Here is a 27,403-nt window from a genome sequence, read left to right on the forward strand (position 1 = left end):
CGTAAAACCGGCTGAAGTTCCGTCATGTTTGCCAGCCCTAGCCTTGGATCGAGTTAGCCCCTTTTGGCACCCTCGGTTACCGTTTCTGAAGTCTGGTCGACGGTACCCCAGGGTCCCTGATAGGTTATTAAGCCCTCCGTGGGATGCAGATGTAGATACCCTCGTGCGCCGCTTGAGTGTTGGTGAGACGTTTCAAAGATGCATAACGCGGCTATAGGAGACAACGGAAACGTGGGAGAAATCGCATTAACTGCCGAATGCCGTTAAGTATTTTTAATATATTTTTTTAAAGTTTTGGCTTCTCTGAAATTCTCTCTTCCTCACTTCCTTGACTTCCTTATTGACTTCCCATTGTACCGCCTCCCGAGCGGCGACTGGCTAGCTGCACGTCCTAGTTACTGCCTCTGATTGGCCAACCGCGTGCATGCAGGATGTGTGTCGTGGGAGGCGGGACATGGGAAGTGAGGAAGAGAGAATTTCAGAGAAGCCAAAACTTTGGCATCGGCGTTTAATGCGATTTTGCCAACGTTTCCATTGTCTCCTATAGCCGCGTTATGCATCTTTGAAACATCTCACCAACACTACATCTGCATCCCACAGAGGTCTTAATAACCGCTCAGGGACCCTGGGGTACCGTCAACCAGACTTCAGAAACGGTAACCGAGGGTTCCGAAAGGGCCTAGGATCGAGCTAGCCTTGGATCAAGACAATATAGGGTATATCATACATAATTGTGTGTGTTTTTGAGTGCTCCTATAGACATCTATGTGTGTGGCTGTGTTCCTGTGTCCGAGCACGAAAATAGGGTTGTTCACCACCAAGTGTCACTGACACTGTTGCACAGCCTAACACACGGACACACACAGGCCAGGGAGGTGGGCTAGTACAGTACAGTACGTACAGCACAAGTACAGTACAGCACCCCTCACTTCAGAGTAGACGGGTCAGATTTTTGAGCGTCGCTAGCCCCTCCTACACACAGGTTTAATGTTTGTCTTTAGTTCAAAGTTTGTTTAGTAAAAGCATTGACAATGAAGGGAAAATTTACGTCATAATGGGTCGTTTATGTCATAATGACGTAAAGAGACAATATTGTCTCTTTATTGTTAATGGCGTTTATTGTTTGTGTTGGCCCCGTTTGTTTTACATCACCATTACATCACCTAATCAACTTGACTTAGACTTTAATATATTAGCTCCCCTCACTTCACACATGATTTTGACATTTGAACAGATAGATACGAAAGTAAAACACACGATAACAAATACATCTATGTCTTGTACCAAGGCTAAAGAGAGCCAAATGACTTAAGTAATGGAATAATAACTGATTTCGAGTGGAACGCCCTACCAACAGCCATTAAGAAATGAGAATCCCTTGACTCCTTCAAAACATCTCAAAGGGCACCTACGGACGGCTGCAATTCGAAACTGGCCCCGTAAAATCTGAATCCCCCACCCACCCCTTTCCCCCTTATGGTATACGTTTCTTTTCCCTTGTTTCCTCCTTACATGATTTCCTGTTTTCTTTTTTATATAGAAGTATTTGCACGTCTCTAAATGTTCTGATGAATTGGAAATGGTGGACCCTGTTGTAAATGTAAAAGTGTAATGCTTTATCAGCCACAGTAACAGTCATGAAGTGTAGAGGTTGTGCCATTTATGGCCATTGTGACAAATACAGGGGGTGGGGTTCTTGTTTTTAAACTAATACTTGATTAGCAGCCTCAACAAATATTCCCTGATTACATAAAGCTTCAGTATATCATACAACATATGAAACTGTCTTTGGATTTGAAATGTGGTGAGAGCCAGTAACTAATAATCACCATGTCTGACCACAATAGCTAATTTCAATATTCTCAGCCTGAAATAAAGCACTAATGTGGTGGTACAATCAAAAAAGGTTTTTAGGACGTGCTATATCAGATGTACTGTAAAGGTGACTCCAGACTGTACAAACCTGTCCAGAATAGTCAAAATAAGTTAAAACTGTCAAAAGACTGCAAACAGACTACAGCAGATTGGGCACTTATCAACCGACGGCCGATGACCTGCCGACATTTTGTACACCGTAATGTTTGTTCTCTCTGCAGACGTGATCCACTCTGCCATACCTCACCTCCCCCATGGCTGAGAACATCGATGCTGTTGCCTGTGAGAGTGAATCACAAATGGCTGCAGAGGTAAATAAACTGGAGACTTACCATGTGAGTATGTGTATGTGCCTTTGATGTTCAAAATAGCCTTGGATCAATACATGGATCATTTTCGTGTTTCTGATCCGGATTCCGGTCTGGATGGAAGGAACTATACGTCATCAGGCAGCCAGAACCAGCGACCGGAACCTCCGGTGCCGACCCGTGCACCTCTAAAATGATCCCCCTATTTTAAATTGGTATAATTGTTGTCTCCACCAGGCCGAAGGCATGGAGAGAGAGTATGTTTTGCACTCCTGTTATGGCCCAATAAGTCTAGGGGAAAATGTGCGCATAATATATAAAACGGACAGGAAACCAACTGAAAATTCGAAAATGCTTTTACTTGCACTTGTAGATAAAGGTTACAAAGTTACAAAAGTAGTTGTTGCCAGTACAAATGGCTCAATAAAATACATGATGGGAGTTAATCGACTTTCAAGTACATTGGCTGTCATTTGTAAAGCTACAACTAAACAAAAAGCTATAAGCAGAGTTAACCAACAAGAGATAATAACGAATAGCTGGAGTAAGATAAACAATGTTGTCTCGAAGGAGTCCAAACAGACACCGAGTTTGATAGGGGATGCACTGAGGCCTTCAGTGTGTCACATGACCGGCTTGGCCAATGGGGTTGATCAGGCCCTCACGTAGCTTCTACCGGTTCTTGCAAGAGATGGCAAGCGAGAAGGGACATCTTAGTCTTGTAGCTGGGGTAAGCATAGTAAACAACAGCAACATTACCCATAGTTGCGCCTTATGGCAACTGGCAAGTGCAGCGTAATCAAGGTGATACACATATATGGATACAATAACATTAGCTCCATAACTATATGACCAATAGTTCGTTAGTATAAATATATATATGGAAATAGTGACAGGTACATATACAGGTGTATATATATATTTATTCAACCATAACCACAAAGTAAATAATATTACCAAAAATAACTAACAATACGTAACGGCTCGCCGTTACAACTCCGTCCGTCCGTCTGTGAACAGCTAATCTCCGGCACGTTAACCTGGTCGATGCCAAAAAACGATAAACCTCTGCCCCGAAATTTCCAGAACGGCCTCTTATACAGTAGCACCACCAGGAGGTCAACTTTTACTCGTGTGTGTGAGTGTGAGAAAAATAAAAATACCAGGCAAGGTGATACGAGGTTATGTTCAAACAGCTTTTAGTGGACTGCATATTGACTGTTGAGTCGACACATCCAGCACAGGAGTATAAAATACTCACCACTGGATGTCTGGTGTATGCATGTCTGCTTTTCAAGGCAGCGCTGTCTGTGCCTGTAGTGCCGCATCTCAATACACCACCTCTTTTGGCTACATCTTACGAGACAAATTAGGAGGGTTTTGTAAAGGTTTGTGCTGACTGGAAAGGAAATGGGGGAATATTGAGGGCGTTTGGGGCCTTAACAATGTGAGCATTTATCACATGATCCCCTCCTGCTTTCATATAGGCTGGTCTGGAAAAGGCAGACATGGCTGTTGCACTTCAGGAGGACGTCACCAGTGTACCACTATCTTCACTGAAGATTGAGACCTTTGTGGATTCCAACCATCCCAACAAGGTCTTGGAGGGCCTAAACAGGCTGCGTCTGAACAGTGCCTTGTGTGATGTGATTTTGTGCTGTGGGGGACAGGAGTTCCCCTGCCATCGTTATGTAATGGCCTCCTTCAGCCCTTACTTTGAGGTAAATACACACACATATTGACATGCTGTTAGTACATTGAGTTCTGTCTTGGCTTTCACATGGACACACCAAGGCCAACCAATTCACCTTTTCTACATGCACAGGCAATGTTTACAGCTGGCATGATGGAGTCTACACAGGAAAGGGTGACTATCAGTGGGGTGGAACCTCAGATGATTGGCATGTTGGTGAGTTATGCCTACACTTCAAAGGTGTCCATCTCCCCGGAAAATGTGCAGGTAATGTATTCTCATCATAAACCTTATTCATCGTCTCGATGTTTGTCCTACATGACATTGTTGCTTATTTAACACATTTCTTTTGGTCTAGGCCCTTCTAGCAGCGTCGAACATGTTGCAGGTCACGGCTGTCCGAGATGCCTGTTGTGGCTACATGGGGCGTCACATAGATATAAATAACTGTGTAGCGATGTACTGCTTTGCTGAGGCACACTCCTTTAAAAAGTTAGAGAAACGAAGCCTGGATTACATTCTGGAAGACTTCAGTGTTATCTACCAGCAGGTCTGTGATTTATTTCAAAATTGTTAGTCTAGTTGGCTTGTCGTTTGTCCCATAACTTTGTTTTATTACTGTATTATTACTCAACCTGTCACTATTACTAAACTGTTACTATTGTGAGATGTCCATTTCACTAATCAAACCATCTACAAGTGAGCACTTCAGAGGGGAAAAGGGTAGTAGTTATTACGGTACGTACAGAATGGGAACCAGCTAATTGTGTATGTTTTCCCCCCTACCAATAGGAAGAATTCCTATCTCTCCCTGTGGAAAGACTGACAGAGATTCTTGCCAGTGACCATCTCAATGTGCCAAAGGAGGACATTGTCTTCGAGGCTGCCATGCTGTGGTTAAACAAGTGTCCGACCCGCAGGCAGAACTTTGACAAGGTCAGTCATTTCTTAGTCTCACATCTTGCCAGATGATCAGAGGTCATCAGAGGTCAGAGGTGCCTATGGATACATTTGGGGAGTTGTAAAAGTGGGAGGGCTGTAGATGAGTGGGCAGAGAGGCCACCTGTGAGACAGAAAGTCCCCGGTTTGTGCCACAGTCTACGTGTCGAAGAGTTTCCCCGAACAAGATACTTAAACCCCAACTGCTTCCTGTGGCTCTGCCTGCAGCACCCATTGTTTCTGATACTTAAAATAGGTTAAATGCAGATTGATTTAACATTTCACTGTATATGCAAATGTACAGTGACAAATACCGGAAAGGAGTGCCGACCAAATGTATTAATTATTATAAGCAAGGTAGTTGCCAGAACAGCGCCTGCTGTACAATCCAATACATGCTTGGCATCCACTGTATACCCTTACTTACTGGTACTAATGATGATTGATGATTTATATATAACGTTGTTCAACCAATTCCAGCTGGACTAGTGAATAATGAATGTTCTGTGGGTACTTTAAGGTTCTAGAGCATGTCCGTCCATCTCTTATCAGTCCCTCCTACCTACCCACTGTGATTGAGTCTCTGGATGTGGTGAAGGAATACGAGGGTTGCAAGAGGTTCTCATCGGAGGCCACAGACCGGGATCTTGTGCCTTACCTTAACACGGCCGGCTCACGCAGACCCACAGGTACCCTTGTCTCACACGGCATTAGGGCTGACCTCGATTAGTCGAATAATCGATCGGAACGGGTCTCAGTCGACTGACCACCTCTCAGTCGATGTTCAAAAAATATTATTGTATTATTCCACTAGGTCTGTGGGGGACATAAACACATTTGAACATGCTTTCTGACTGTTTTTAATCGATCTCCAATGTGCATGTGGAGTGTGTCTGCCTGTGTGGCAATTTGAATCGCACAGTGCACTGGCCTGATAGACTCCAGAATCTCAATCTCACCTGCTGTGCTCAATCTGGCTAATGACAAGCCTCACAGTCGATGTTTTGGGGGGTGGGGGTGCTCAGTCGACTATCAGTCGACTAACAGCAAATGTATTCATATTAATTTCGACTATACAAATCCTTAGTCGGGGACAGCTCTACACGGCATGCATGTTGCAACTGATGGTCTACTACCACATCAATGCAGGGACCCCCCCTAGATCAATCTAAATGTACCATGAATCAGACAATGGTTTGATCGGTCTACCAAAGCTTTTCAGTTTACTATTTATTATATTTTAGTATTAACTAACCTGCTGTGGGAAGAGTCGCTGATCTAACGTTTGCAAGTCATAGGGTAGACACTTGTTATTTTGACAGAGCGTCGTGAGGTAAACCAACAATCCCAAACCTATTTTCAGCGCAAAGCACGTCATCAATTCTAAAATCGAAAGTTTGGAAGATGTCGGCGACAAGGTAATCTGTAAACACTTTATCCAGTCACAACTCCTGTAATGCTCCTAATGTCATACTCATTTGGGTGGTACACGCACAGAGGTACCGCAGCTGAAGATGGGCTACTAAGAGGACAGCATTTCAAACAGTACAGTATGCCAGAACGTTGTGACTGACATGACACTAAATGCGTTTTCCCTGCTGAAACGTCTTCAGGTTCCCCAAACTCGATATATTATACAGTGCATTGCAGTCTAATTAATAATATGGTGTTGCTTGCCAAAATAAATTACTTTTTGGAAAGGGACATATAAATTGAAGGACCACTTCACCCATTTTCATCTTACTGTAATCAGTCCTCATTCCGACGTAGAATTTATTCCCTCCTGGATTCTTTGGATCTCAACGCAATTTATAGGCCCCGTTTGTGCCAGATTACATTTTCTTCAAAACACAGTTCTCACTATTGCTGCTAGTCCTACATAATTATATTGTCCAGAACACACACAAAGCGGTACACGTTATCTCTGGGGTCATATGAGCAAGATGTACGAGTCATATTTTGCAGATCCCATTCCAATTGGCTTCCAAAGTGTGTGGGCCCCTGGTTATTAAATGCAACTCCTACTGTGAATCTCCTCTGGCTCACCTGCTCCTTCTCCCTCACTTGTTGAAGTGATAGTGACAGTGGGAGCAGACACTCATGACAAGGACATTCACAAGATGGAGAGCTTTGATCCTCTGACCAATCAATGGAAGCCTATAGGACGCACACCCTTGAAAGTAAATGGGCATGCTGTGGTGATATCAGGTGAGGAGTACCATCGGAATCAAATCAACTTTGGACCTGTAAAGTGTTTGCCTACACTGTTTAGATAACTTATGTCACAACACACTTGATCTAGTTTGGTGAATTCCTTTGAATTTCTTGGCTTAATAACGGCCATAGAAAGATGAAGATATAGTATGGCATTTCAAGTCGCATAATTGATGCATAATTTGTCTTTAATTGTGCTATTCTTGTGCTATTCTTCCACCATAGGCTCTATTCTGTATTTGGCAGGAGGATATAGCAATTATGGTGAGAGTGCGGAGATGTGGCACTGTGACGTTCCCAATAACTCATGGACGAAAATGGCGCCGATGAATAAGCCACGCTGCAACTTCAGTAAGCCCATCACATCAAACTATGGCATTCAATGTATTAACTGGTAGAGGAGGCTGAACAATCAGTCAAAAAGGACATGCACATCTATATACCTATATAGGCTGGGTGCTGGCCGCAGGTCGGAGGAAGGGCTGCGGCCCAAAACGTTACCACTTCAGTAAAGAAATATTTGGGCGCATAAAATGGTGTGCGGATCTTTTTCATTTCTTCAATTTATTAACCACATTAACAATGGCGGTCCTATTTTGGGAAATATTACATTTTATTCTCAAAATTATAGCTTGTAGATGGGCAATTAGTGTTGAAGGTAGCGTATAAGGGACAACTTAAGATGTTTACACATTAGGGAATATAATAGACAACAATATTGTTAAAAAAAAAGAAAGAAAAAAAGTATCCCTTTTGTGCCCATATATGGAGTTCCCTAATGTCATTAGTATATGCCCATACCCTGTATATAGAGACAGGACTATCCTTTACGCAGAGCCTCGGTTTCGATGGGCGCTGATGGGACGCTTGTTTTACAGCACCGGCTACTATACCTACCTCAAACCCTAACCCAACCATAACCGCAAGCACGGAGAAGCACATCCCTCACCAACCTTAATCCGGTCGTTTTAACGGACCCCTCACCAACCTTAATCCGGTCGTTTTAACGGACCCCTCACCAACCTTAATCCGGTCGTTTTAACGGACCCCTCACCAACCTTAATCCGGTCGTTTTAACGGACCCCTCACCAACCTTAATCCGGTCGTTTTAACGGACCCCTCACCAACCTTAATCCGCTCGTTTTAAAGGACGACTCACCAACCTCAATCCGGTTGTTTTAACAGACCCCTCACCAACCTTAATCCGGTCGTTTTAACGGACCCCTCACCAACCTTAATCCGCTCGTTTTAAAGGACGCCTCACCAACCTCAATCCGGTCGTTTTAACAGACCCCTCACCAACCTTAATCCGGTCGTTTTAAAGGACGCCTCACCAACCTTAATCCGGTCGTTTTAAAGGACGCCTCACCAACCTCAATCCGGTCGTTTTAACAGACCCCTCACCAACCTTAATCCGGTCGTTTTAAAGGACGCCTCACCAACCTTATTCCGGTCGTTTTAAAGGACCCCTCACCAACCTTAATCCGGTGGTTTTAAAGGACGCCTCACCAACCTCAATCCGGTTGTTTTAACGGACCCCTCACCAACCTTAATCTGGTCGTTTTAACAGACCCCTCACCAACCTTAATCTGGTCGTTTTAACAGACCCCTCACCAACCTTAATCTGGTCGTTTTAACAGACCCCTCACCAACCTTAATCTGGTCGTTTTAACAGAACCCTCACCAACCTTAATCCGGTCGTTTTAACAGACCCCTCACCAACCTTAATCCGGTCGTTTTAACAGACCCCTCACCAACCTTAATCCGGTCGTTTTAACAGACCCCTCACCAACCTTAATCCGGTCGTTTTAAAGGACGCCTCACCAACCTTAATCCGGTCGTTTTAAAGGACCCCTCACCAACCTTAATCCGGTCGTTTTAACAGACCCCTCACCAACCTTAATCCGGTCGTTTTAACAGACCCCTCACCAACCTTAATCCTGTCGTTTTAAAGGACGCCTCACCAACCTTAATCCGGTCGTTTTAAAGGACGCCTCACCAACCTTAATCCGGTCGTTTTAACAGACCCCTCACCAACCTTAATCCTGTCGTTTTAAAGGACGCCTCACCAACCTTAATCCGGTCGTTTTAAAGGACGCCTCACCAACCTTAATCCGGTCGTTTTAACAGACCCCTCACCAACCTTATTCCGGTCGCCTGTAAAACAAGCGCCCCCTCAGTGACCATCGACTACCAGGCTCTGCGTAAAAGGTCATCCCATATAGAGACAACCGGGGACTACAAATTTCATGCCCCAAATGAGACGGCGCCCCCACTTCTGGTCCATTGGCATGGTCTACTGCAGGCCAACCATAGAAGGCCATTGAAATTCAACTGTAGTTAGCAGCATACTTTTACGAAATTAACTGAAGACTACAGTATATTTATTTGAATACAAATGTTTCCAAATGTATGGAGTGCCTTTGTCAACATATCGTCTTGTTTTCACATTTAATTTACCACTGCGTTACCCATTATGTTAACCGAGCAGAGGGGAGCAGACAGACAAGTAGTCGCATTTCAGTGACATCACTGTCTTTAGGAGTGCAAACTTGAAGAGTGGAATTCTCTAGTCTAATACAGCCTGGTCCCGACTGACTTTGTTCTATATTTTCAAATCAAATCAAACATGGTACACTTTATTAGAACAACCAAAAAATGGTCAGGTAAAACGGCATGGACTCCTCATGCATAGAAGGAAGCATTAGGTCAGTCTGTTGCTCCCCCCAGGAGGACATTTCTACAATGTTTTCTACTGCATTAATGGTTAATTGTATCAGTCTGTGAGCACACACACACACACACACACACACATCTGTGAACAATTCTTCAAAATCCCAACAGATCTAATATATTACATATATACTGTAGTAGAGTAGCAACCCTGCATGCAAGCTCGTGAATCGAGCCCATTGGTCATGTATCTGGCCCCAGCTCTCGGTTCTGGGGGCTTGGAATAATAAGGGCCGATTCATACTCCTATTTTACAGCTGTTTTGGCGCTGTAGTGCCGAAATGATCGGTTGATTCGGCTCGTCAGATGGGTACCATCTTAAAGTCGGCTCTTCGTTCCGTAGCAACGAAGAGCCGACTTTAAGATGGTACCCACTACCCGCCCCCCCCGAACCTCAAATGACGTCAAATTGTAGGCTCTACAGAGCCGAACCGACTTTTATTCGGCTCTAAAATAGGAGTATGAATCGGCCCTAAGAGTTGTGCTTTTGCTACTCAAGGACAGGATGTTCTAATGATCAGGTTTTCTGTTTTCTCTTTCCCCTTCACAACACCACATGGGGCCATAGGCCTGGTGATGCTAGATGGCTATGTGTTTGCAATAGGTGGCAATCATGACATGAGGGACTCAATCGATCGCTACGACCCCAAAACCAACACGTGGCAGCTCATGGAGTCTGTCGGTGTGGAAGAGTATTACGATCATGACGGTCCTTCTGTGGTCCCACTAGATGGACTGCTCTATTTCTTTGGTAAGGATCAAGGGCTAGGTTATGCACCTGCAGGGTCGGCTACTATAGCTGGGTTTCTTTAAGGTTGCATTCTTTTATGTTAAGCTTAATCAGGGTTCGACTGTGGTGGGGTGTGTGTGTGTGTGTGGTGGAGGGGGGGGGGGGGTCCCCCACCGTCATTAAAACTGTTTAAGTGCCAGGGACGTCATCCCGTATCTAAATCAGCTATGCACTGGTTGCCATGCCCGTATAGACGTATAAAAATATATATAAAAAATTCTTTTACATTTTTTTTAAAACGCCCTCTTTTTTTGAATAATGGGAGATCTGGCACTCAGAGCCTAAACTGGTGACCACTAGGTGGCACTGAAGGAGTTTTAAGGTTCATGACCGGCCCAGTGGTGATATGTTTTATTTATTTACAGTCAAACTGAATTAAATGCAGTCATTTTCTTTCTGTAATAAAAATGTGGCCCCCACTCCTTTTGTTTTTACCACTGTGTATTTTTACACCTGAAATGTGCAAATCTGTCCTCTGTATTACAAATCCTAAGTATTAGGAGCAGCGGGTGCGTGGCCAGGCCGCAAATCAGGCGCCCGTTTTAAAGACATATGTTTTGGTAATATCTGTAATATCATAATTAATTTAAAGTTTATTAAAAAATAATTTAAGAGTTTTATAAAAACATTTATATTGACCACTTTATATTGACCACTTGACCATATTCACCTCGTTGTGGGTAAATTTAAGATTTAAATATTTTTTTTTATCTTATCACATTGCGATCTTGTAGATCTGTTATTTTCACATTGAGGAAGTATAGTTTCAATGGTTAATCCATTTTGGGCGGGAACCCCTTTTGGTGTTAGCATTATGTTATGCTTTAGCTATTGAAAAATAACAGATCTACAAGCTCATAGCGCGCCACCGAGTGGCGCGCTACGAGCTTGTAGGTCTGCTATTTTTGAAAAATCGAAGAACGACTGACATAGAAACATAGCTTTTTCAGAAAACTGTCAGGATTTAGAAGACATTTATAGAATCGTTCCCAGGTCAAAATGGGTTAAGCAAATATTGTTTTACTAATGTTTAATTTATCAAACCTTACTGAAAATCTTATTGTATATCCAATGATCCTGAATAATATTTTGCCCTGTGTGTGTATCCTCCGGGGCCCTAGGTGGCCTTCCAAAGTCATGGATGTCAAACCCTAACCCGTCCAAGGTGGCCAAATACAACCCTGAGACATCTGTGTGGACCGAAGTCGCTCCTATGCAGGTTCCACGTTCTAAATCGTCTGCCTGCACTCTGAACGGAAAGATCTACGTTTTAGGTATCATGCCTGTTATTTCACAATCATATTATTGGATTGGATATGGGCTCCTTCATCACTTAACACATTCACTGTAACGGCCCCGGGTATTAATTAATAAAAATTCCTGAGACACAAACCCGGGATGCTTGCATGGTATTATCCTCGGCTTCGCGTTCTTGGAAACGCCCCCCCAGCCACTGTGTTAGTTTCACTGAGGTTAGGTTTAGGTATACTTTACTGAGATTAGGTTTAGGTATAGTTTACTGAGGTTAGGTTTAGGTATAGTTTACTGAGGTTAGGTTTAGGTATAGTTTACTGAGGTTAGGTTTAGGTATAGTTTACTGAGGTTAGGTTTAGGTATAGTTTACTGAGGTTAGGTTTAGGTATAGTTTACTGAGGTTAAGTTTAGGTATAGTTTACTGAGGTTAGGTTTAGGTATAGACTGATTCCGTAGCGGGTCTCATGGTCGCAGCCTATGTATTTCCTGTAGGCGGACTCGACGTAGCTGCGGGGTTTAAACCCTCACCAGGCGCACCTCTTCCACTACAGTGAACGGCAGAGTGACTGATGTTAGTTTGCCTCAAACTTTACTCATTTACCTGCTTTTTTACTAACACTAACATTACAAAGATGCCCAGAACATCGAGATGAACCTGTGTAGTTTATGGCTGCTCCAACAGTAGTGGCAACATAATAAAAATAAAAAAACGGAATGTCTAATATCCACCGCGGTGGCTGAGAACGGAGCCATTGAGTAATGGTTGAGACGAAGCAGTGAAAGATACATAACGCCAGTCTTACCCAATACCAAATCTTTCTGTTTTATTAACACAAGGCTGCTGTACTTTATACCTCATACTTTAAATGCTTAGTATGAGGTATAAAATACAGCAGCCTTGTGTTCATAAAACAGAAATATTGGGTGTTGGGTAAGACTGACATTATGTATCTTTCAGGACCTTTCACTGCTTTGTCTCAACCATTACTCAATGGCTCTGGTCTCAGCCACGGCGGTGGATATTTTGACATTCCGTATTTATTTATTTTTTATGTTGCCACTACTGTTGGAGCAGCCATAAACTACACAGGTTCATCTCGATGTTCTGGACATCTTTGTAATGTTGGTGTTAGTAAAAAAGCAGGTAAAAGAGTAAAGTTTGAGGCAAACTAACATCAGTCACTCTGCCGTTCACTGTAGTGGAAGAGGTGCGCCTGGTGAGGATTTAAACCCGCAGCTACGTCGAGTCCGCCTACAGGAAATACGTAGGCTGTGACCATGAGACCCGCTACGGAATCGGTCTATAGTTTTACTGAGGTTAAGGTTAGGGTTAGGTATAGTTTTACTGAGGTTAAGGTTAGGTTTAGGTATAGTTTTACTGAGGTTAGGGTTATTCACAGCGCACCCTCCTCTACGTCACTCTGTACTCAACCCGAGGATAATACCATGGTCGCACCGGAAGTAAACAAACTCTGTGTAGTTTGATGGACGAGTGTCTCTTCTTTCACCCGGAAAAATAATGTTGTAACCATGATCATGTTCTTTAGTTATGGGCCATGACTAAAGCTGGTTTTGACCAAAAACACAAACTGGGGGGGAGTTTTCTCCTTGAGTTCATTTCCAGTTTTATCGGTCTCTTTAGCAACCTACAGCCATTCATACATTATAATAATAAATAATTGTAATCCGATATGTGGCCATTTTCTCAAAACGGTATAATGTATCAGAGTGCATTGCAAAGGTGGGGTTGATTTTAATTTTGCTGTTTAATAGCTTGACCTATAATAATCTGCTGGCACATTTGTATTCATAATCTAAATCGGCTATGTAACTACTGGCTGTCGAATGTAAAATATTTAGTATTGGATGGAATTCATGGAAACGCACCACTGCTCTTAATTCCATATAACAAACTGACTTCAATGTCAGTGTAGTTTGTGCACATAATAAAGCCCACTAAGCGATACTATCCTGTCAATCCTTTTTTTTTATATCTTCAGGTGGTCGGCATATAAAGAATGATGAGTTCAAGACTAAGGTCACGGAAAACTTGATGGAATGCTACAACCCAACGGCCAACCAGTGGACCACGTGTGCCCCCATGAAAATACAACGCTACCATCATAGCATGATTGAGGTGAATGGAAGGATCTACGTGCTAGGAGGGATGGACGCCAGAGAAGTGTAAGACACTGCTGCTCCACGAATGCCTGGGGAAACGGTGGCTTCTTGTCCACGCCGGGTATTTCACTCATGGCTATTGTTCTCTCGCCCCTGTAGGTGTCCCACGGAGATCGAGCGCTACTGTGGAGAAACTGATACGTGGGAAACCGTGGGGCAGATGCACACTGGTTGTTACAATCTCAGATGTGTCTCTCTCAGGCTGAGGAAGGATCATAAACCCACGGTTTATGATGATTTTGAATACAGTGAAGACAGTGAAAACAATCAGGATGAGGATCATGATTATTTTGATTATGATGTAAGCTACGAAGATGACGACTATTACGATGATGAGGATTTATATGAGGATGAGGATGATGAAGTTGACGAGGATATGAGGAACGATTTATGAGCTTTGCCTTAAATTCCCACATGTACGTGTAAGTAATTTCAGATGAGAGAATAATTGGTGAGGATGCTTCCCTGGATTTGTTGCCCATTGTCATCCATTATAAAGTTGTAAAAAGTATGAAACGTGACCTACCAGCAGGTAGTTTATTTAATTCCAACAATCGCACATTCTTCTCTCTAAATTACATATACGTAAAAGTATAATTATTAGTTTTGATTCTAAATCAGATGGGCTTTATCATTTTCAATTGACTTATTCAAACCAAGAGAGAGAGTCATGGAATTATTCTTAATACAACATTAATAGCGTTCATACATATCTTGCATCTGTTTAACTGTCTCTTTATTGAAAGTCACAAATTGTTCTAATCCAGGTATAAATTGTACACAGAATATAGGATTTGGCAATGTCTGATAAGTCCCCAGTGACTAAATAGTAGACAACGTATATACAACGTATATAATGCCAACACTACAAAATAACCCTGTAATGTTAAAATAAAATCATAAAATAAGAACAGTTGGCGTTTTGATGATCAAAATCTACTAGATGTGAAATTGGATTGAAATCTGTGAAGGTCTTGGCATATCTTTTATTGTAAGCTTCATATTTATCAATTTAGCGACCACTTGTGCCCTGTGGATGGAGGCATTGACATTCTGGAAGAGACAATATGCTGAAAGATTGCTCATCTGGTCATATCACTTTTGCCCTCATTTGTGGACCAGAGCCTTCGGTTTTTACACCACTCCAAATTCATGTGGAATAGTCTTTATGAGGCTAAATGAGAAAAAGAGGTTGCGCATGAGCAATGGTTTTCAGTGGAGTGCCAAACCCAAATCCAGTATACATTTAAAAAAATGGGAATTAAAAAAATCCAAAAAGGTAGCACATCCAAAAATTAAACAAGCGGTGGACAAAGTACTCTCATTTCCATTTCTTTATTGGCACACCAAAAGGGAACGCTTACGCGTTTCGGCTGTGCAGCCTTCATTAGAGCATTCACATCAAGTCAATTCAAGTTAATTTATACAAAAGGCTCGGAGTTCACCTACAGCTGAAATCTCAAGTCAATCAACAGGGTCCAATCACAAACTGATTTGAATAAGCATTTTGAGGCAAATTCTGTGGGATTGAGAGAATGCCCAGCAGAGGGGGTGATATTCTATAATAATATAATATATATAAGAGACTAGCCCAAAGAGAAATGCAGTGGATATACACACTCAATACTATGACACCCAATGGACTGAATGATGACTATACTGTAGCTTAAAATGCTTTCTGGGTTAAGATTGGCTTTAATGCCTGGATGTGTAACTGAGATATATACTATGCCTCAAAATGCTTATTCAAATCAGTTTGTGATTGGACCCTGTTGATTGACTTGAGATTTTTTTTTTTTTTAAGCGTTCCTTTTTGGTGTGTGCCAATAAAGAAATGGAAATGTGATTACTTTGTCCACCGCTTGTTTAATTTTTGGATGTGCTACCTTTTTGGAATTTTTATAATTCCCATTTTTTTATATTTAGAGTTCTCATCAAGGCTGGGACCGAGCTTCCCCAAACACATGCGTAAATGTCCCAAGGTAGCCACGCCCCTCACACAGCATACCCTACTTTATCTAAATTGTTGTAACAAATGGGACAATTATTTACTAAAGCATATGGTGATTGAAAGAAGCCTTTTAAGTAGAGCCTGGAAGCATAAAGTATGTATGACCATGTTTATTAAGGTAATAAAAATCAAAAAGTTAAGCCAACAACCTCGACTTGAATAGAGGATCGTTTTTCTAGGCCCAGCACAGCGACATAAGCCTGGCTAATACATGTAGCTTCAGGCCGAAGCTACACCTGTTCGGCTCATTGCTACCAGCTGTGACATTAAAGCTCAGAGCTTGCCACTGCGTACAGAAGGTCCACATGCACAGTGGTGTATTTGAGTCTTCCTACAGCATGCTATTCACCTGGAACTAGGAGTTTGTACACTGCAGCTCCTGCACAGGTTTTCTAAGGAACTGTGAGTACAGACCATCTACCCACCTAACTACGGTAAGCATTTTCCTATATGAGCTCCAACAGCGTGCCAACGTCTGGTACTGTAAACCGAGTCAATCTAACCATGGGTTTTTTTTTCTATATTTTGTTTTGGGACTGGGGAGTTATTTTTATTTAATTGTCTCCACCAGCCAAAGGCATGGGGAGAGTATGTTTTTCACTCCGTCCGTGTGTGTCCATTCGTCTGTCTGTGTACAGCTATCTCCGGCACCGTTAAACCCGGTCGATGCCAAACTTTGCACACACTCCCTGGATGCCAACGACGAAACTCTGCCCCAAATTCTCCAGAATTGCCTGTTATAGCACCACCATGAGGCAGACTTGCAAAACATTTCTTTATATTGCTCGTACACATTTGGTCGATCAGGCAAATCGGTATACACCATCTCTACAGCGTTAGCAACACAGACCTGTCCACTTCCCCATATCATATTCCAACCCCATTGGCTAAGATTGCCTTCCAAAGATTGGTCCATTTTGAACAAAATGCCTCAAATCTTGAACGCAGCGTGCAATCTACGTGGAATCTTTCACACACTTTCCTACTAGGCTAAGGAATATATCCCACCCTTTTCACATTGGCCTGTTATAGCGCCACCAACAGGTGGATTTTAGAAAAACACATTTTTGGAACAAAATGCCTCAAATCATCCAATTGCCATCAAAGGCGAAAAGAAGAAATGGCACCCTTTTCACATTGACCTATTATAGCACCGCCAGGAGGCCACTATAACCTGTGTGCCCCAAGGGGCACTTTTTCTAGTTTAATTTGTTTGTTCATCAGGGTCAAAAGGACTTTGAGGCCTTTATTATAACAATTTAATTCTTGCTTTGGGTGATTCATGACTAATGTGAGTTACTTGGTGAACACTAAAATAACAGTATAGCTGCTGTATCCTCTTTGCACCTGATCTAAGTATAATTATGTAACATTCAACTAGCCACAGTAGACACATCCTGATATTGTATGAGGATTATGAAAACAATTCGTCCCTGACAGGACTAATACCCTGGGTTGTGTGTAAGTACGCAGTACCTTGCCACGTTATCCAGTTTCATAGTACCACTTGTAACAGTCAGTATGCAGTGCCAGTTGGCTCCCTTTTGTTTTGCTGTGTGTAGAAGATCTAACGTCACTTCCACTATTGCGTGTACTATGTTAGCGCGCAGTGTGACTGTATGCGCCGTTCACCTTTTGTTTATTATTGCGAATGCAATGAGCACTAACTATGAGACCCTGCAGATCGTGTCTGTCTCTCTGTCTGTCTGTGTGTCTGTCCCGCTGTGACACCACCCGCCCGCCACCAGAGGGCACAGCTGTAGCACACACACACACACACACACACAGTAGAAAACTTAAAAAAATTACTAACTAAAAAGGAAAAAAAAGTACGTAATTTATTCTAATTGTTGTTATTGCAATTTACGAGCTGCGTTCGCTTCCCACGTTTGCGCGTCTTACTTGTATTAGTGCTGTCTGCCTTGAGACCTGGCTTAATATGGTCAATACTGAATCAATACTGTATTTCTATTAGTTGGCTGCCAAATAAACCAGCTTAGTGACATTCATCTGTGTCTGTGTGAAATACCTGGACTGACGTCTATTCTGCTGTATCCAGTCCACCATAGTCTACTCCCTGCTGTGCTCAACACATCACACACACACACACACACACACACACACACACACACTGCTGAAGTCATATTTGTCAGAATAGAAGTACTGGCCCAGTGTACTTGTGTGTTCACAGTGACTGATTGTCGTGATATAAGAAGAAAAGTACCAGGCTATCCTCCACACCTCTGCACAACGAACACTTTATTGAGAGAAACCACTTACCGCTGCTGCTGATTCCCTGTTTAATGCATTTTTGCACAGTTTGATCCCGGAGTTTTAAAGTGATTGGTTTTGTGTTTTCGTTATTATTTTGGTTAATTATTTTAGTTTATTATAGGTAAGTTTATTTTAGGATTAGGGTTTTAGCTTTTTATATATTGTATTTTATTCGGCCATATAGAGTGCCCCTTGTATTAGTCGAATGAATAATTATTTACATGGTTTGTCACCACTTTAACCCGCTGTGTTGGTCTCAGTCATTCCTGGTGGAAACTTTAAATTACTCTTTACCTGGTATAACAAAAGAACCTGATTTTCTGATTTAATTAAGAGTGTAATCGAAGCTTACTCATGAGTTGTGATATAATTAATTGTTTAATGTGACTTTAATCGGCCCGGGTCACGTGTGTGTGTGTGTAGGTCACAGGTGTGTGGGTGTGTACCTGCCTCTGTTATGGGAGCGGTGACATCCCGGTCACCTAACTGCCGCTGGTGGACAGCGAGAGGAAGCCGCTTCAGAATCATCTTTATTGTCTCATCACAGTTTTACAAGTAAAAAGTGGGTGAAATTCATTTTTGTGCATAGTTCCCATCATGTAAGAAAACCAAGAAAACAAAGAAGAGAAGAAAAGAGAGAGAGAGGAGGGGAGGTAAGGAGATCAAGGCAGGAAAGAAGAAAGTTTGAGTGCTTTTACCTCAAAAAGTACAGGTACTGTAAGCCTAAGGGGTTTTCAGGTATACAGTATTTAGAAGCTTGTTTCACAAAAGACACAGCCGTGGGGTCTCTCTGAACTTATTTACAGTACATGTAAGGGGTTTCAGAAATATTACAGCTGGTAATTAATTCATGTTCATCAATTCTTGTTTTTATAACTTGAAACGAGACATTCTGCATAATGAGTACTTTATTTTGCTGCCAATACTTTTGTACTTTTACTCAAGCACATTTTGAATTCTGGACTTTTACTTGTAACAGTAGTTCTATATTGCAGTATTGATACTTAAGTAAAGCATTTGAGTACTTTGATCAGGCGACCACGGAAGGGTTCAAGCAAAGAGTCATTTCTGAGGCTACAAGTGTCTTCTAAATCCTTTCCCTTTAGTTTTCTGAAAACTAATGCTGCTATGTTGGAGGTGCTAAAACCTTTACATGTCAAAATGATGTATTTGGCCGCGGACCCCCAGATACCACCGGAAGCAAAGATTTTAGTTAAAAATGTTCACTTTAAAAGAATATAATATAATATTCAAATATTTGCACACATTTTCACTATTTTTCTAAAATAGCAGATCTACAAGTTCACAGTACTGCACAAAGTGATGCACCATGAGCATATGCTATATTTGAATATCCAAAGTATCAAATACTGCCTTTTAGCTCAACTCTAAAATGACACAGATACTTTCCTGGTTTTAAGAAATTGCAGTGAAATGTTATTTTACTTTAAAACCAAACATAATAAATACCCAGCTAACATGTCCACCTGGGCCCAATTGGGTTTTGACATGGGCTATGGGCTTGGGTTCCAAGTGGGCCGTGCACCCAGTATTCACAAAGGGCCCACCCGTGTTAGCCCATATGGGCTTATGTGGGTTTCTAACTGGGTCTTAGGTGGTATCCAAATGGGCCATTTTATTTCAGAACCATGTGTGCCACCTGTGTTTGCCTATATGGGTTTGAACTGGGATCTGATTGGGCCTTAAGTGGGTACCAGCTGGGGAAATTAACAGGCCACATTTGTGTCCGTCCTCATTGTCTTCCGTCCTGTTTCTGTTGTAACCTGCTGTCGATTGTTCATTCCTACGGATAGGATGCAGTGCGCCACATTGGCGGTGTTTCCAGTTTTCTGTAGTAGTATCTTCAAGTGTTCAAACTTTATGACTGGATAGCACTCGATCCGTAGAGTCCTACATTACTATCTCCTACGATCAAGGGTTAGGGTTAGGGAACTGTAGCATGCCGTTTTTCATCATTTTTTAGGACGAAAATCACTCCGACACCATGGACTATATAGCCCATGGTCTGGAAGTGATTTTGTCTTTTTTTCAAATCCTCGTTTTTCATCGTTTTTGACCATGGATTATAGCCGGGTTAGGGTTAGGGTTAGGTTCCACGGGCTAATAAAGTGTAAATTCGGGGGTCCTTGACAAGAAAAGGTTTGGGAACCACTGTTGTAGAGTGTCTATACTAGATGATAAGTTAGTGACTTTGACAGTGTACAAATACATTGATACATTGAAAAATACATTCTGGATGTGTCACTTACAAGCAAACAAACAAAAAAGCAGTGTGAATTTTCTGGAGCCAGTGGCTCAGTGTGTTAGAACACTGTCCACATGTTTGGGAGATGGTGAGTTCAAACCCCAAATAATTATTTATTTTCAAGACCAATTTCAGAAGAAGAAAACAAACAAAAAAGCATTGTGAATTGTCTCGAGCCAGTGGCTCAGTGTGTTTGAACGCTGCCACATGATCGGGAGATGGTGAGTCTGCAGTAGAAATGAGGTACAGACAACCGTATGACTCTCAAGCTGATCTCACTGCGGGATGAACTTTTTGAGTTTATGTTTAAGAAATAACAATTCATTGAAAAATACATTCCGGATGTGTCACTTACAAGCTGAAATAGCTCAGTTGGAAGAGCATTAGACTGAAGATCTAAACGTCCCTAGTTCAATCCTGGGTTTCGGCAGTTGAAATGAGTTACAGAAAACTGTATATAGTTTCGGAAGACTTACTATAATATGTTGTTTTTCATGATTTTGAAGGATAAAAAAAGACATACTATAGTTCATGGGTTTGGAAGACATACATGTGTACTTCATGATTTGGAGGATTACAAAATATCAGCCAAAATCCAACTCCAAACTCTAACTCACAGGCAAAGGAAGAATGTTGTTGCAGATAGCAATAGGTAACTGAGTTAGGGTGCTGTCGTGGTTTTTGACGTGCCAATCATTCTGATTGACAGATTCCTTGGCCAATCAGATCGGGCTGCCTTCAGCCAATCCTAGGGCTCCTTACATTGTCTCCTCCAATCAAATGGTCGCAGACCCGGACCACTTCCTTGTTTATAACTTGATGAAATACTCTGACCTGGTTTAGATTTATAGTCATTCTTCAACTTCATTTTCTTCATTTTCACAGTTTTTGACGTTTTATTAATATAATTGATCATTCTAGATCACTGCTAGATCTGTAACAATCTTCTCTTATGGGGTTAGGGTTAGGGTTAGGGTTAGGTTCAGGTTCCACAGGTTAATAAAGTGTAAATGTGGGGGTCCTTGACAAGAAAAGGTTTGGGAACCACTGTTGTAGAGGGACTATAGAATAGATAGATGTTGATAGTATTAAGTTAGTTACTTTGACAGTGTACAAATGGAACCGGTTTTCAGCAGGTCAAATGAGGTACAGAAAACCGTATGACTCCCAGGCTGATCTCACTGGGGGAAAACTGTATGAGTTTTTGTTTAAGAACTAACAATACATTGAAAAATATATTCTGGATGTGACACTTACAAGCCGAAATAGCTCAGTTGGTAGAGCATTAGACTGAATATCCAAAGGTCCCTGGTTCAATCCAGGCTTTCGGCACTTGAAATGCTGTACAGAAAATCCTATGACTCTTAGGCTGATCTCACTGGGTGAAAAACTTTATGAGTTTTTTTGTTTAAGAAGTAACAAGTAACAGTCAATGTAAAAATAAATACTGGATGTGTTGCTTGCAAGCCGTAATAGCTCAGTTGGGAGAGCTTTAGACTGTAGATCTGAAGGTTCCTGGTTCAAACCTGAGATTCGGCAGTTGAAATGAGGTACAGACAACCGTATGATTCTCAAGCTGATCTCACTGTGGGATAAACTGTATGAGTTTATGTTTAAGAACTAACAATACATTGAAAAATACATTCTGGATGTTTCACTTACAAGCAAACAAACAAAAAAGTGAATTGTCTGGAGCCAGTGGCTCAGTGTGTTAGAACACTGTCCACATCTTTGGGAGATGGTGAGTTCAAACCCCAAATAATTATTTATTTTCAAGACCAATTTCAGAAGAAGAAAACAAACAAAAAAGCATTGTGAATTGTCTCGAGCCAGTGGCTCAGTGTGTTAGAACGCTGCCACATGATTGGGAGATGGTGAGTCTGCAGTAGAAATGAGGTACAGACAACCGTATGACTCTCAAGCTGATCTCACTGCGGGATGAACTTTATGAGTTTAAGTTTAAGAAATAACAATTCATTGAAAAATACATTCCGGATGTGTCACTTACAAGCTGAAATAGCTCAGTTGGAAGAGCATTAGACTGAAGATCTAAACGTCCCTAGTTCAATCCTGGGTTTCGGCAGTTGAAATGAGTTACAGAAAACTGTATATAGTTTCGGAAGACTTACTATAATATGTTGTTTTTCATGATTTTGAAGGATAAAAAAAGACATACTATAGTTCATGGGTTTGGAAGACATACATGTGTACTTCATGATTTGGAGGATTACAAAATATCAGCCAAAATCCAACTCCAAACTCTAACTCACAGGCAAAGGAAGAATGTTGTTGCAGATAGCAATAGGTAACTGAGTTAGGGTGCTGTCGTGGTTTTTGACGTGCCAATCATTCTGATTGACAGATTCCTTGGCCAATCAGATCGGGCTGCCTTCAGCCAATCCTAGGGCTCCTTACATTGTCTCCTCCAATCAAATGGTCGCAGACCCGGACCACTTCCTTGTTTATAACTTGATGAAATACTCTGACCTGGTTTAGATTTATAGTCATTCTTCAACTTCATTTTCTTCATTTTCACAGTTTTTGACGTTTTATTAATATAATTGATCATTCTAGATCACTGCTAGATCTGTAACAATCTTCTCTTATGGGGTTAGGGTTAGGGTTAGGGTTAGGTTCAGGTTCCACAGGTTAATAAAGTGTAAATGTGGGGGTCCTTGACAAGAAAAGGTTTGGGAACCACTGTTGTAGAGGGACTATAGAATAGATAGATGTTGATAGTATTAAGTTAGTTACTTTGACAGTGTACAAATGGAACCGGTTTTCAGCAGGTCAAATGAGGTACAGAAAACCGTATGACTCCCAGGCTGATCTCACTGGGGGAAAACTGTATGAGTTTTTGTTTAAGAACTAACAATACATTGAAAAATATATTCTGGATGTGACACTTACAAGCCGAAATAGCTCAGTTGGTAGAGCATTAGACTGAATATCCAAAGGTCCCTGGTTCAATCCAGGCTTTCGGCACATGAAATGCTGTACAGAAAATCCTATGACTCTTAGGCTGATCTCACTGGGTGAAAAACTTTATGAGTTTTTTTGTTTAAGAAGTAACAAGTAACAGTCAATGTAAAAATAAATACTGGATGTGTTGCTTGCAAGCCGTAATAGCTCAGTTGGGAGAGCTTTAGACTGTAGATCTGAAGGTTCCTGGTTCAAACCTGAGATTCGGCAGTTGAAATGAGGTACAGACAACCGTATGATTCTCAAGCTGATCTCACTGTGGGATAAACTGTATGAGTTTATGTTTAAGAACTAACAATACATTGAAAAATACATTCTGGATGTTTCACTTACAAGCAAACAAACAAAAAAGTGAATTGTCTGGAGCCAGTGGCTCAGTGTGTTAGAACACTGTCCACATCTTTGGGAGATGGTGAGTTCAAACCCCAAATAATTATTTATTTTCAAGACCAATTTCAGAAGAAGAAAACAAACAAAAAAGCATTGTGAATTGTCTCGAGCCAGTGGCTCAGTGTGTTAGAACGCTGCCACATGATTGGGAGATGGTGAGTCTGCAGTAGAAATGAGGTACAGACAACCGTATGACTCTCAAGCTGATCTCACTGCGGGATGAACTTTATGAGTTTAAGTTTAAGAAATAACAATTCATTGAAAAATACATTCTGGATGTGTCACTTACAAGCCGAAATAGCTCAGTTGGAAGAGCATTAGACTGAAGATCTAAACGTCCCTAGTTCAATCCTGGGTTTCGGCAGTTGAAATGAGTTACAGAAAACTGTATGTAGTTTCGGAAGACTTACTATAATATGTTGTTTTTCATGATTTTGAAGGATAAAAAAAGACATACTACAGTTCATGGGTTTGGAAGACATACATGTGTACTTCATGATTTGGAGGATTACAAAATATCAGCCAAAATCCAACTCCAAACTCTAACTCACAGGCAAAGGAAGACTGTTGTTGCAGATAGCAATAGGTAACTGAGTTAGGGTGCTGTCGTAGTTTTTGACGTGCCAATCATTCTGATTGACAGATTCCTTGGCCAATCAGATCGGTCTGCCTTCAGCCAATCCTAGGGCTCCTTACATTGTCTCCTCCAATCAAATGGTCGCAGACCCGGACCACTTCCTTGTTTATAACTGGATGAAATACTCTGACCTGTTTTAGATTTATAGTGATTCTTCAACTTCATTTTCTTCATTTTCACAGTTTTTGACGTTTGTGGAGTCTCGCTACAATACCACCAGAATAATGGGCGCGTTACTATGACAACCAGACAAACGCCGACGCGCTCCACCCACGGACGCGTCATAGACGGCATCTACTATCCCAGTGCGATCCTACATCAGCTGCGGCTGATGCGGCCGCCGCCCGATTGGCAATCAGCGACAGCCGCAACCTGTCAGCCGCGCCCTTTATAAACGCCAGTGGAACTTAGCCCTGACACTGGCTGGTTCACCCAAGAACGCTCGGACAGTGTATGTCGGCAGCTTGGCGCTGGATGGTAAGTGCACACTCCTCTCGGTACCGGATCCCTCGACGATATCTAAATGCTCTGTTTGATTGTTTGTTCCGCAACTCAACTCTGTTTGTTTCCACTTCATCAGGCTTGTAGGAGTGGGGCTGAAAGCGCACACGGGAGTGTGTGCCCCCCATAGAAAAGGGTCACTGGAAAGCCGTGCATACCTGGAGACCCCCCTGACTCGGTTCGGCGGCGAGTAGCGGAAGACGGACCCTCGTATCCACCGGCAGACCACCGCACGTTAAGGTCGCAGTAAGACAAACGTTCTTTCACTATCACATGTTGGCTAAGAAGAGGCACTTACAGACGCACCTTGTTGACGTTAACTGAAGAGAAGACGTATAGTTACCTGTGTCACGCTAAACCTGAAGAATGTGAACGAAGAGGATATGGATGATGTTTATCACAGAAAGTACATTCTAGTTAAAGTGTCACATCAACCCTGTGAACGAAGACAGGCTGTTTGTGTTCAGTTAAACCTGTAAAAGACTTTAAGTTGGCGAGAGCCCTACCTTACCCTGGTGAAAGAAGACCAAGGCTGTCATTAGAAAGAAAGACGCTGTTTCTGTTAACACATTGGCTGCTGTAACATACTGCTACGGCGGGCCCACTGTATAGAGAGAAATCAGAATATAAGTACTTGTGTACCCACCTGTTGGCCGAGCCTAAGGGGCCCTGGGTTATCTACTCACCCGGACCCGAACCAAGTACTTTTACTCTGATTACTCACCTTTATGTATCCGAGTACTTCTACTCAAAAGTACTCTTCTGTACCCTGTGGATAGAGAAAGTCACTTACCTTTATACCAACCTCCGGGGGAGCCTCCTGGCGCCCTCTGGACCCTGAGAAAGGAAAAGAAGAAGAGGAAAGTTATAGAAACGTCTAGTTGGTAGATTGCCTAGACTGGAGTCTCAGGCCCCAACCCCTGTACTTACCTTGTGCTCTGACCGTTGCTAACCACCCCTCTCATCCTCTGCAGTGTTGTTACCCTCATAGAAGACCGGACCTCAAGAAGGAATGTTGACTGTTGATTTCTGATGTACAAAATTGACTTTTGTTTGAACTGAACTGAAATAAATCCAGGGGCGCCACCGTGCGTCTAACCCCTGACACTGCTCTCTGAGTCCTGTTTCCCACCCGACCTCCCACACGTTTTATTAATATAATTGATCATTCTAGATCACTGCTAGATCTGTAACAATCTTCTCTTATGGGGTTAGGGTTAGGGTTAGGGTTAGGTTCAGGTTCAGGTTCAGGTTCCACAGGTTAATAAAGTGTAAATGTGGGGGTCCTTGACAAGAAAAGGTTTGGGAACCACTGTTGTAGAGGGACTATAGAATAGATAGATGTTGATAGTATTAAGTTAGTTACTTTGACAGTGTACAAAAGGAACCGGTTTTCAGCAGTTCAATTGAGGTACAGAAAACCGTATGACTCCCAGGCTGATCTCACTGGGGGAAAACTGTAAGAGTTTATTTGTTTAAGAACTAACAATCAATTAAAAAATATATTCTGGATGTGACACTTACAAGCCAAATTAGCGCAGTTGGTAGAGCATTAGACTGAAGATCTAAAGGTCCCTGGTTCAATCCAGGCTTTCGGCAGTTGAAATGAGGTACAGAAAATCCTATGACTCTTAGGCTGATTGCACTGGGTGAAAAACTTTATGAGTTTTTTTGTTTAACAAGTAACAGTCAATGTAAAAAATAAATACTGGATGTGTTACTTGCAAGCCGTAATAGCTCAGTTGGGAGAGCTTAGACTGTAGATCTGAAGGTTCCTGGTTCAAACCTGAGATTCGGCAGTTGAAATGAGGTACAGACAACCGTATGACCCTCAAGCTGATCTCACTGTGGGATGAACTGTATGATTTATGTTTAAGAACTAACAATACATTGAAAAATACATTCTGGATGTGTCACTTACAAGCAAACAAACAAAGCAGTGTGAATTGTCTGGAGCCAGTGGCTCAGTGTGTTAGAACACTGTCCACATGTTTGGGAGATGGTGAGTTCAAACCCCAAATAACTCTTTATTTTCAAGGCCAATTTCAGAAGAAGAAAACAAACAAAAAAGCAATGTGAATTGTCTGGAGCCAGTGGCTCAGTGTGTTAGAACGCTGCCACATGATCGGGAGATGGTGAGTCGGCAGTAGAAATGAGGTACAGACAACCGTATGACTCTCAAGCAGATCTCACTGCGGGATGAACTGTATGTGTTTATGTTTAAGAACTAACAATGCATTGAAAAATACATTCTGGATGTGTCACTTACAAGCCGAAATAGCTCAGTTGGAAGAGCATTAGACTGAAGATCTAAACGTCCCTAGTTCAATCCTGGGTTTCGGCAGTTTAAATGAC

The 27,403-nt window shown here is 42.0% G+C and overlaps 1 protein-coding gene across 2 annotated transcripts in view; it reads left to right on the top strand.

The window, feature by feature from the left end:
* LOC310865558 (kelch-like protein 23) overlaps window positions 1–14,841 on the top strand; it is a 15,735-nt gene extending 894 nt beyond the window's left edge. The window contains exons 2-13 of one of the 2 annotated variants that reach the window (XM_083774718.1): window positions 2,097–2,210; window positions 3,671–3,904; window positions 4,009–4,143; window positions 4,235–4,426; window positions 4,669–4,812; window positions 5,336–5,504; window positions 6,889–7,023; window positions 7,255–7,380; window positions 10,331–10,513; window positions 11,674–11,826; window positions 13,807–13,990; window positions 14,087–14,841. In XM_083774718.1, coding sequence (XP_083630844.1) covers window positions 2,130–2,210; window positions 3,671–3,904; window positions 4,009–4,143; window positions 4,235–4,426; window positions 4,669–4,812; window positions 5,336–5,504; window positions 6,889–7,023; window positions 7,255–7,380; window positions 10,331–10,513; window positions 11,674–11,826; window positions 13,807–13,990; window positions 14,087–14,381 — 2,031 coding nt within the window. In that variant the 5' untranslated portion in view covers window positions 2,097–2,129 and the 3' untranslated portion in view covers window positions 14,382–14,841. The remainder of the gene's footprint in view (window positions 1–2,096; window positions 2,211–3,670; window positions 3,905–4,008; window positions 4,144–4,234; window positions 4,427–4,668; window positions 4,813–5,335; window positions 5,505–6,888; window positions 7,024–7,254; window positions 7,381–10,330; window positions 10,514–11,673; window positions 11,827–13,806; window positions 13,991–14,086) is intronic. The other variant, XM_083774719.1, reaches the window with a different exon arrangement.
* Window positions 14,842–27,403: the final 12,562 nt, after the last annotated feature.

This window comes from Protomyctophum parallelum, assembly GCF_964188405.1.
Source record: "Protomyctophum parallelum genome assembly, chromosome: 10".
Classification (NCBI taxonomy): domain Eukaryota; kingdom Metazoa; phylum Chordata; class Actinopteri; order Myctophiformes; family Myctophidae; genus Protomyctophum; species Protomyctophum parallelum.